We start from the raw sequence: 12,041 nt of genomic DNA, 5'->3' as shown, positions 1-12,041 counted from the left end.
CAACACCCCCGCAATGCTCAGCATCTGCTCCCTCCCTTCCATTTGTTTGGCTCAGCCCCAGTGAATACAGATGTATCCTTTTATGAAATGGCACATTTTAAACAGGATTGGATACTGCTTCTGCTGCTGAGTAGCTTAGGGCCTGTCTATAAAATAATTCTCACAGGCAGTCCAATTCTCATTGGACATGTGGGGCCAAATCCCATTGGGCTGCTGACGGACTGCATGCAGAGTTTACTGTTCACTTGCTTCCCATGAAAGATATAACGTATTTACCGGAATATAACCCTCCCTCTTTAGGCCATTTATGGGAAGCACGTCACTCAGAGTTTATCAAGCAGTTAATTTATAACAGGCAAAACCAGAAGATCACTCTTTGGAAGAGCAAATATTTGTAGAAAATCTTCTATATGGGACAGTCACCTTCACGTGGTTTTTAAACATAGTTGATTAAGTAACAGAGAAACTACCTAATAGGTAAGTCGAAGTTTATCTGAATGAATTGGATTGTAAAGAGGAGGATTATTTTATTACGTATGTTAATATTATTAAGTATATTATATATAGATAATATTTCTCATATATTCTCTAAATAGGATGATTCAAACGATTGTAGATCTTGATCAGCATTATAATATATTGGATGTTTCTCTTACTCCTTCTCTTACTATAACATCTTCAAAAGAAAAAACCTGAAAAAGTAACTTTTTTCTATCATGTTTTTATTAACTAAATTTCTACTCCTTTTATAAAGGAAGCTCTCAAAACTAGTAATATTCACTAATATCACTAATAACTTTAATTCACTTTAGGAATGTAAAAATGCAAGCCTATAATGAGCAAAAATATAACCTTATTGTTACCCAAACTGTTTTTTCCTAGTCCTAGAGGACATACTGTATTTCTGTTACTAAATGACAAAGCTGATGCAATATTTATGATACATTATTCCAATCTCAGTCCTGCAATGACTGTTTAGTGAAATATTGAGGTTCTTACTCCTGTGATGTGTGTAACACATGGGCATTTGTGTGCATGAGAAAGCAGGATTCTTTCCCTGAGTGCTGAATGGTCGGGGGCATGCCTATACACAAGGGCTGGCCCGTCTTCTCAGTCTGAAATCTATTTGTGCTGGGACAGCAGAGCAACCTGGAAGGCAACTCATGGCATTCTCTATTTGGTTTCCGCATCTCTCTGGGAAGACTTGGTAGCCTTTCTGAGCCAAGTATCAAGCAGTCCTTTCAGAACAAGATACAGCAATGGCATCTGTCAAGGGCAGCACCATCAAGTGTTGCACAGAAATTGCACTGTGCACAGAAGAGATGGAGGATATCACAGAATCATAGAATAGGTTGGATTGGAAGGGACCTGAAAGCCTTCCCATTTCCAGCTCCCTGCCATGGGCTGGTTGCACCCATCCAACCTGGCCCTGAATGCTTCCAGGGATGGGTAGCATCCACAACTTCACCGGGCAGTCTGTGCTAGTGCCTCACTGCCCTCTGTGATGGAATACTACCAGAAGATATGCTTTCCAGTCCCTGTGTCAGATCTTGCAGCATCCTTTTGGTGAAGGGTTGTTTCCCTGGGGAAGCTTCACACGCTTTCAGGTCCAGAGAGGTCCTTTTTGTTGCAATAGAATTGAGGCAGAAGTACCTTATGCCTATCTAACTTCCCACAGAAGAAGGTGACTACACAAAGAATAGAGGTGCTTGGCAATTGTAAGAGCTCTTAACAGCTTTGCATTATGATTGGTCAGGGAGAGTAAGTGTCCCAAATCTGAAGAAGCAGCTGATGTACTTTTTGCCAAGGCAGGAGGTGAACTCAAGGCAAACCCTTCCCTACTCTGCCCCTGCTGAATCCAGACCTCCCAAGTGCCATGATGTGCAGCACATCAGCTTAGATGAGGGCCAGTACATAAAATTGAGAGCTGGGTTTTCATTTGACTTTTGGAGATTACCTCAAACGCAGATTAAACAAGCATGAAAGCATTCATGATCCTCATCTTACTAAAGATAAAGCAAGAGTTAATGGGAAAGAAAAAGAAAGAAAAAATATTCACAACCACAGTAAGCTGCATATTTCAGTGTTCCCTGACTGCCATGCACTCAAGAGAAGGCACAAAATTCAGAGATCTCACTGCCTCCCCATTAAGTCATTACAGACCATCTGTGTCACATCAAGTACAGAACGTGACCTATTATCTCCAAGAAAAATAGCATACCACCTGGCTGCCAAAAACACCCTGTGACTTGGCACCCAAATGTCCCTGTACTCACATCAACGTACCTTTCTGGGATTAACTCCCACAGCCTGAATCAGGCAACTGTGAAATTCAGTTGAACTCTGAATAAATGGCAATCAAATAAAACCAGCTTTCCCATATGCTAAATCACAAATTGTACAATGACTTTTATAGAGCCTTAACTAAACAGCCGTAGTTAATAGTTGCCATGTGTTTTCTAGATTGTTGAATTGCTTTAATGATGGGCCCTACAATCAATATTTTCCTCTCGGGTTGGACTTTAGGAAAAATTTCTTCACAGAAAGAGAGCCAAGATATTGGTACAGGCTGCTCACTGAGGTGGTAGAGTCATTGTCCCTGGAGGTGATCAAGAAAAGGGTAAAGGTTGCACTGAGGGGTCATGGGTTGGTATTTGGACTAGATGACCCTAGAGGTCTTTCCAACCTTGTTAATTCTATGATTCTATCTCTTTTATCTATTATCATGCCACTGCTACACACATGGATTCTGTGCAGGCTTAGTGATCTTATACACTCTGTTCAGTCTGCAAAGAGAATATTCACCTCCATTCAAGACTTTTTCTATAAAGAGTAATTCAATGCCACTTTATGGGAGCTAAATTCGCATATCACTTCAATGGAAAGATGAATGATGAGCATATTTGCATTTCATGCTTGAAAAGCATATTTGCATGTTTGATACTAAAATTTGCCTGAAGCAGTTCGGGAAAACATGTCCAGATCTCTCCAAGCATTTTGGTGATGAGAGAACCTCTGTTAAATTTGCTCAGAATTACAACATCTATAAATTTGTAACCATTGAACAACTGTTTCACCCTCATGCTATTTGACACTGAAACACAGTACTTTCAGGCAGGAGGCGGCACTAACAAACCTGCTCCAGTATTTGCTGGACAATGAAGCATAAACTAACAGGGAATCTTATGTCAAGTGATCAAGAGATTGATCTGAATGGAGTAATAAGCAACCTGTATCGGAAGAGAAGTGAATTGAAATTATGAAAGGCAATTATTCCTCATAATGACATTGTATTTCCAGTTCTGAGCTTCATAATCTTTCTAGGGCTCCATACCTATAAGCAGTAACATGAAATTTCATGCTGACTTACTAGAAATAACTGTACATACTGGGCTGTCAGCAGGAGTACGTTAGCAGCTATGGCCCCCTCCTCTACATGACATTGAGGTTAAAGCTTCAGCCTTGTTCTCTTGATGAGATAGAAGTTGGCCTTTCTGATACAGCCACATACTGGGAGGTTATCACCAGGGAATTGAACACTGTAGCCACAACATTACCTTGAGTGCTGCCCTGTGTATTGCACAAAACGCCTAGAATGTCTTAACAATATTTATTTGGGCTTTCACAGAATTTTGACCTTCTTTCTGATGCTTTTGGCAGTGGAGTGCCAATCATATTCTCTGGCAAAAATTTCTTGCATAATTTGTTCCTGCTTCCTCAGGGCCACATCAATATACTCCATAGTTACAGGAGTACTTAACCTGTTGCTTGTATACAAAGCTCCAAATGATTTAGTGATCCTGAAAAGGAACTAGATAGAAGCTTTTTAATTCTTGTCAAAAGTGTATCTAAAGCCTAGCTCTCCATGATGTATCAAAGAAAAGCTGACCAGCAATAGTTATGATTACAGATACTACTAAAATCTGCACTCTCTCTCATTTATAGCCAAAACGAATGTTTCTGCAAGTGAACTAAAGAACACGAGAAAGTAAAAAAGTACTCAACCCTACTTTTTTTTAGGATAATAATCTTTCAATAATAGCGTCCCTCAAATAATGTATTTGACAAAGAGCTGTTGGTGCCGCAGTATCATCAGGATCTTTGTTTTATTTCACACATGTGAAAGACAGCTCATCTTGACTGTTATTACTGCTTATTTCCCTACTAAACTATGGATACCTATTTCAAGACCATTTTTTCTACGTAGTTGGATGAATGACTGGGTAAAAGTACCATATGCTCAGATTCTGTTTCACCTTAGATCAGCTTTGTGCAATGTATTTGTCAGTGGAGTTAATCCTGATTTACTCTAATGAGCTTGGCTTAATATCTTCTCTCTTTTAAAGATATATTGTTTTTGCCTGATTTTAGTTTTCTACATAACTAGACAAATATATCCTTCTAAAATTTCTCCTGGGAAAACAAGGCATAAGTTAAAGGGCAGAAGTCTGATTTTCAAAGTTTGCAAAAGTAATGAGCAGTGTGGAATTCCAGAATGCTCCAAATCATTTAAAAAATGTTTAAAATTTACATAAGTATTTTTCTGATTGGTTCTTGGAATTTACCACTTCTGGAACAAAACCTAGTGGCTGTAATATGATTTAAGTGTCTCTTTTAATATAACAACCTCTAACTATCAAGGACATGTTTTCTGGATTGGCTTTTATCAGATTGGATGATTTTTATGTTTCTCAAATCGTTGTTTTTTTGTTTTGTTTTGTTTTTTGTTGTTGTTTTGTTTGTTTTTGTTTTTTTCCTAAGGAGTTGAATCTTGTTGATGTGGCATGCCACTGATATAAGACACCTGAGGTAACGAATGAGCAAAGGAATGGTAACTCTCAGGTCACTACCAATAGATGGATCTCATAAGAATGGCAACCATGATTAAGACCCATACATAAAAGGAGATTACAAGTCACCTGTCAGTGGCAATGAAGAACAGGAAGTTACAGGTCTCATCTCCTCAGTAGATCACCCTTAGTCTTTGTTAGAACCATTCAGGCAAAATGCCACTTCTGACATTTGCTGCTTGGAGAGCTTGTGCTTACAGATGACATCAGTTTCTAAAGGAATTAGAAATTACAAGGGAAAATCAATGAAATATTTCCAAATTGAACTGCCAATAGCAGATCATAGCATTTTGTCTGAATTCTTTTACTAAATTTAGAAACTCCTCTCTCCCACTGGTCTAAATTTGATTCTTCAGTTAGGAACATCTTAGTACGTACACTGAATATTTAGAAATATCACCTTGCTACATCCATGACCTTTGTATTGTGAATCAAATAAACTAAAAAATCACTAAGTTGCACTCTTTTGTCCCCATTTTCTTTAGTAGGGGGAAGAAAGAAAAAAAGAAAAAAAAAAAAAAGAAAGAAAAAAAGAAAAAAGCTCATTATTGGATACCAATATGAAAATCGGAATTTACCTACTTCTTTTATGCGAAATCTGTTTTGAAATCAGCAAGGCTGACATCAAACCTAAATCTCCAAAGAAGGACAAGAGGCTGAATTTCTTAGGAAAAAATAAAAACAACAGTATTTCTGAAGAATGGCATCAACATAAAAATTACTCTGAGCCTTTGGAAGACGAAAGTTTTGAAGAGCTTACTCTTCACAATTTCACTGAAAAGACAGCAAATTTTGGATTTAATCTCTACCGAAAAATTGCAATGAAACTTGATAACAATATAATTATCTCTCCCCTTTCTGTATCAACCCTCATGGCTACATATTTGCTGGCAGCTGAAGGGGAAACACACAGACAAATAGCAAAAGCTCTAAACCTCCATCCTTTGGAGGACAGAGATCGCCATTATTTACCAACACTGTTTAAACAACTGAAAGATAACATCACAACGAATGAAGAACTTCTCTTTGTGCAAGGTATTCTTTCTTTTATCCAAAAGGACTTTGTAGTCAGGGAAGCTTTCCTCAACTTGTCTAAGCAGTACTTTGATATGGAATTCCTGCGTGTAAACTTTCAAAACATCACGCAAGCGAAGTCTGTTATAAATCAAAACATTAAACAAAGGACCAAAGGAAAAATATCAGAGCTTTTTGAAGAAGTTGACCGACATTCTAAACTGCTACTTTTGGACTACATTTTTTTTAAAGGTAATTACTGTTTTCATTCTGTAAAATGGTTATTTATTAGAAGAAACAGAACTCTGACTTTACCAACATCAGGGGAAGCTCAAATTAATTAACATTTCCTGCTCTGCATACATCTCTAAATAGATTTACTTTCTTCTAATAAGTTTATTTAACAGGAAATTATTTCTCATGATAGGGAACCACTATCCTTTTATATTTTCTTCCACACAACAAAGAGTAATAAAGAACACAAGGCCCTATATCAATTCCATGGACAATCCTTCTTCATGATTAAAAATTTCAATTTTTTACTCACCACTGAAATGAAATGAAACTAATCATAACAGCTTTTTAAATACAAGGTGCTGGGCATAAAAAACAATTGTCTGACTTTCCATAGTGCACAAGTTAATGAGAACAAAAATTGTTTCCCTATTCCAATCAAGAACCTTTTTCCCTGAGAGAAACCAGAGACAAAGGACTCCCTTCTGGGGACAGAGAGCATGGCCCACATTTGACTGCAAACAGCCATATGAACGCCAGAGGTACCAGGTTAGGTAAAAGCAATGCTGAAGAGCTAGGACAGCAGAAAAGAAGAGAGGAATGCTGAGCAGAGAACCCATGCTTAAGCCACTGCTGCAGTCCAAGGCACTCAGGAAGGTGGAAACCCCACTAAAATAAACATGTATGAGAACAAAATAAATTACCTTGCAGCCATAAATCCATTTATTCTTTTAGATTGAAAAGATTGCGATTTATCCAATGCCAAGTTTACTTCCCCTTGCAGAAAACCAGAGAAAAGATATAAATGGCTGTGATACAGTTTGAGTGAGAGTGCAGAAATCAGAATCAATAGCCTAAAAGAGGTCACATTCCAAAGCACCTTCTTAGACAATGCACTGCTGAATTCCCATTGAAGAGATTGTATAATTACTTAAAAACAGGATGTTGAACAGCTGGTAGAAATTTTCAGAGAAGATGGCATGTTAATAAAAGACAGATGCTCAGAAGGCATTCTGAACTTGATGGTTCTGAACACAGATGGGTTCTGAACTTGACTGGCAATTAAACCACCATACAATAATATTTCCCTCCTTTCCCTGCAACTGAAGCAGTTTATTTTGTGCATTCTCCTGCTGTAAAAATTTTTAAGAACATGCACTAAGTATACTGCAGTTATCATCCAGCTGTCCCAGACACAATTGACATCCACTTTAACTTGCTGCAGAAAGGATTCTACATTTTTTTAAAAGGCTTCTGAACATTTTGTTGAACCAATCTGAATTCACATAATTATTTCATTTTTCTTTCTCCAGGAAAGTGGCTATATCCATTCAATTCAGAATTCACGGAAATTGAAACTTTCCACATAAACAAATACAGAAGTGTGCAAGTACCCATGATGTTCAAGTCAGATAAAGTAAATTCAACTTATGATGAGAATTTAAGGTGCAATGTGATAAAACTACCCTACAAAGGCAAAGCCTACATGCTAATTGTCATCCCAGAAAAGGGGGAAGATTATGTTTCGCTTGAAGACCATTTGACAATGGAGCTTGTGGAATCCTGGCTTGCAAACATGAAGAGCAGGTATTGCTATGACACCCATTAGCCTTTGTGTTTTTTATTTCCACTGTAGCAAAGCAAAAAAGCAAAACAATGATTATCTGTTCTGAAAAAGCTTCAACTCTGAGGCGATAAGTCTGTTGGTCATCTCAGTCAGAAATGCCTCTGAGGGCATTGCCAAATTTTGCCATATGCCTTCTCTCTTGAAATTCTGCACAGCCAGGCAAAGTGCATCGTAAATGTCTGTATTAATATTTATAAAATATATATTAAAATATATATAAAAATGTGTATATTTATGGAACTTTACTTTCTATGAAAATCCAGAGTAACGGATAAATTTGAATATGAAAATGTAAAAACAAATTACTCCTATTAAATGTAATTCCTGAAGTGACAGGCCTCTCCACTGGTCAATAACTGAAAGTGTCATCCCAGCATTAGGGCACTAGAAGTGCTCATGGAAGTTTTATACTGAGAAGAAAATGATTTCTAGCATCTTTGATATTCAACAAAGTAGAGATGATATTCTGGCAGCCTAAATTCCAGCTGAGAATCTTTAACCTTTGCCTCTTGTTTTTACTGTTTGTGTGAAGCTTAATTCCACGTCTTTCAGCAATAACTTAATATATATCTAACGTTCTTTTTTTTTTCTTTTTTAAACAGAAATACGGATATTTCATTTCCAAAGTTCAAATTAGAACAAAAATATAAAATGAAGAAATGGCTTTATGCTCTTGGAATTAAAAATCTCTTTGCACGTACAGCAGATCTTAGTCATCTCACAGATCAAAAATACGTAACAGTCTCCCAGGTAAGCCTTCTAGTATTATTTGCTATTTGGATTATAGTAACAGAGGGTCCATGTACTACGTCATATAGACCCTCTATTAGGAAAGAGCCTCACCTGACAAGCATGTGGAATCTGCACATCCTAAACAGTATGCATCCCACTATAGAAGTATACACCTTGTCATAGTGAAACAGAACCTGAAAGCATCATCACAACACAATTGTATTCCAACCCGTACCAAATGGACTGCTTCATACACTGTAATTTATAAAGATCAATACTGTAAACAGGCAAGTTTAAGTTCCAAAAACTCTAAAACCACAAATACAGTTTTTCAAAACTGTGCTGGTATGTCTTAAAAAACAACTGCAACAACAAAAAAGACCCACCTTTCTGAGAAAACCGATCACAGAAAAAATAAACATTCAATGCATAAAATTGCAGTGATGTTCAGTTTGGAATAAACTATTTAACATTTGTGAATTGCAATGGTAATTCGCAGCACTTTTCTCCTTTCCTTTTGATCTATAACTATTCCTTGTTGATTTTCGGCAGTTCACTTTGTGTTACCATGAACTGATCTTGCTTGAAAAGTAGTTGCTGATATTAGAAGCAATATATGCATCAGCTACAAAGTGCGAGTCATGATGGCTATCTTCATTAATTAAGGATATTTAGCACAGAGCTTGACACAAGCAAAGCCCTTCAACTACCTTGATATAAATCATTCCTAGAATTCCTTGACATAAATTATTCCTAGAGTCTGGGAGTTAGGAATGCACAAGTTGCCTAGGCAGGTCACCAATAGAGACCTAAATAAAGGAGAAGTACTCAGAGGTACGTGCAGGAAAGAAAAGGGAAAAGAATCAGATCCTGCTGGGCTCTGGCTGCAGTCCTAAGATCAATCCAAGACCATAGTTCAGGGCTGTTCATATTTACTCTGTGCTAACAACTGCGAGAATTAGAAATACACAGGAGAAATACAAGACTGATGCATTTGCCTAAGCTCTCACAAAATCAACTGTGGATGACAGTTCACAGCCAGCAATTAAGAATTTGCGAGAAATGAAATCATGCCTCCCACATTTGTGAAAATCTTGTACAGTGTCAAAGAGGAGCACTGCACAAATGCATCAGTTGTTTCACGCTACCAGCTTCAAGAACAAGATCTAGAAGTGAAGCTTCAGGAATGTGGAAAAGTGTAATGATCTGAACCCTAATTATTGCAGTCATGATGACCATAATGACTCCTGTTTCTGAAGGAGACAACATACGTAGTGACAGTAACATACAGTGCTAGATTGCAGACCTACTTGTTGTAACCCTCAGGAGAGGCCTACTTCAATTGAATCCCTGGCATTTTGAAATTTATTCTTCATGTTTCCATTTATTTCTGTCATCTATTTTATCTCTGCATTGCATTTCAGGTTGTCCAAAAGGCAGTCATTGAAGTGGATGAAAAAGGAACTGAGGCTGCAGCAGCTACCGGGTCTGAAATAATTGCATTCTCAGCACCTCCTGTCATTAAAGTGGACCGACCATTTCTTTTTATGATTTTTGAAGAAACTTTTAAAACTTTACTTTTCATTGGCAGGGTGGTTGATCCAACAGAAATGTGAATAAAAGTAATGGTTTTTATTGTGGTATGTAAGAGGCTTTATTTTTATTTTCTTTAAACTATTATTTACATTAGAATAAAAGGCAAAGTATGAAAACGTGAAAACCTGTTTTGTCTCTCCACCTAGAAGTAGGTCATCCTAGTAATATTTCATTAACGTCTATGTGACAGGATCAATGAATGAGGATATAAAATGACAAAAGTATTTCTTGCAAAAGCTATCAGGTAAATTAGAAAGAAACAAACAAAACGTACAGAACTAAACTTTCAAAATTCAAAACTTTAAAGACAAATCTGAATGAAAATCAAAGATATGCCAAGGTATTCAGAAAACTCATTCCCAAACACTGCAGCTTGATATTTCTCAGTGCTATCTTCTGTTGTACTGAGGCGTAAGAGCCTTACATCACTGTCAAACATTTTTTGCCACTTATAACAACAGAAGCAGGAACAAGCCTGAAAAAAGGATTTACAGCCCCTGTATAGAGATCTTTATTTCTATAGAAATCGTCTATCATGAAGTCTGCATTGTCCAGGAGAGTGACTTCTTTCAAAGCGTTTCAAATTACTTCATGATGTGCCTGCTTTTAAAATATTCTTTCTCCAAAAGACAAAATAATTCCGAATATTATTCAGGTATTCGTAACACCAACCTGGAACTCTCCTAAAAGCAGAATTTCTGTGTGTATTATCGTCTAGATATTAGAGAGAATGAGGACACGGCACTCTACACTTAAATGAAGACAGACTTTGGTAGGAAAAAACATACCTCCACAAAACTGGAATAAAACTGTTCGCATAGCTTGGAAACATCTTTTGGATTTCAGGATCAAATATTTCTGAAAACCATTGCAAATCACCTTATTCAAGTAGTGCAGTGACTCCAACAGAGCATTTACAGAAAGAACAGCCAGATCATGAATATTTAGTAAATTTTAATTGAGTTCTATGTATAACTTTGAAACAATGCAAAAAGCTGCTCCTAACTATGTAACTAAAAGACCTAAGCTTATATTTTTCCCAAAAATAAAGCTGTCCAAAAGGGTACAGAAGAGTTTGGTGCAGATGACAGGGTAAAAATAGGGTAAAGCTGGCAAACAGCTCTAAAAATAAAAACTCAGAAACAATTAGTTGTCCATTTACAGAAACTCAGACATTAGTGTAAGCCACTCACAAAATGAATTACGGAGGAGGCTCTGGTACCTGATTGCACCAATAAGGCATATCTAATCTAAGTGCACACAGCAGGATGTATGTACCCAGAAAGAATCACTGCTTCCTGCCTCAGAACAATTAGCAGAATGAATGCTGCTATAGTCATCACTGCACAGCTGAGCTGTGCTGGTATTGTGAGCATTAGGTAAAAGAATGCTGCAGACTGGGAAGTACTGGTGACATCCAGAAGAAGTAACACAGGAAGGGCTGATGGAAGGATGCACAGGACACCAGGAGTACTATATAAGGAAGACATGCAGTCTGAAAAAAAGTTTAAAAAGAGCACTGAAATGTTACACAGTGAGATTTTAATATGTGGTAGGGTTATTGAGTGAAGAATTGAGTAAAGTTGTTAAAAAATGACAAATGACAGCTAACAAGAAATAGATGACAAACAAAGCAGAACTCATTATATACTTATAGAGGGGAGAAATAGCTTGGGTTCAAGTCTAGGAAGTCACTAACTGTTCTGATGTGTTCTAATAAAGCTATCTGAGTATCAAACAGTTACAGACCTGCTCTACAGCTAAGTACTGCTGATTTCAATTGATCGTTGTCAGAAGACAAACTGAGAACACTAAGCAGTCTTTGGTGCCCAAGGATCACAGCTGTTGAGGCAGCAAGCCCTGGGAAAGGGAGAGTATCTGTTTGCATCAGGGAAATAGAAGCCAAACCTGGGAAGAGCCAGCACATCTGCATCATCGAATGTCAAAAACATCACCGTACTTGAGGCAGCTTTTAAAGGAATCTGATT

General features: G+C 37.3%; 1 protein-coding gene across 1 annotated transcript; it reads left to right on the top strand.

Annotated features, from left to right (window-relative positions):
* The first annotated feature begins 322 nt into the window (after positions 1-322).
* SERPINA10 (serpin family A member 10) lies at positions 323-10,100 on the top strand. Its single transcript, XM_010711858.4, has 5 exons — positions 323-477; positions 5,336-6,116; positions 7,412-7,685; positions 8,328-8,475; positions 9,882-10,100. The coding sequence occupies exons 2-5, from the start codon at positions 5,411-5,413 to the stop codon at positions 10,071-10,073; spliced, it is 1,320 nt and encodes a 439-aa protein (XP_010710160.1). The 5' UTR covers positions 323-477; positions 5,336-5,410; the 3' UTR covers positions 10,074-10,100.
* Positions 10,101-12,041: the final 1,941 nt, after the last annotated feature.

This window comes from Meleagris gallopavo, chromosome 5 (genome assembly GCF_905368555.1).
Source record: "Meleagris gallopavo chromosome 5, MGAL_WU_HG_1.1, whole genome shotgun sequence".
Taxonomy (NCBI): domain Eukaryota; kingdom Metazoa; phylum Chordata; class Aves; order Galliformes; family Phasianidae; genus Meleagris; species Meleagris gallopavo.
Note: the sequence above shows the minus strand (reverse complement) of the source record. Positions and strands in the feature narration are given on the sequence as shown.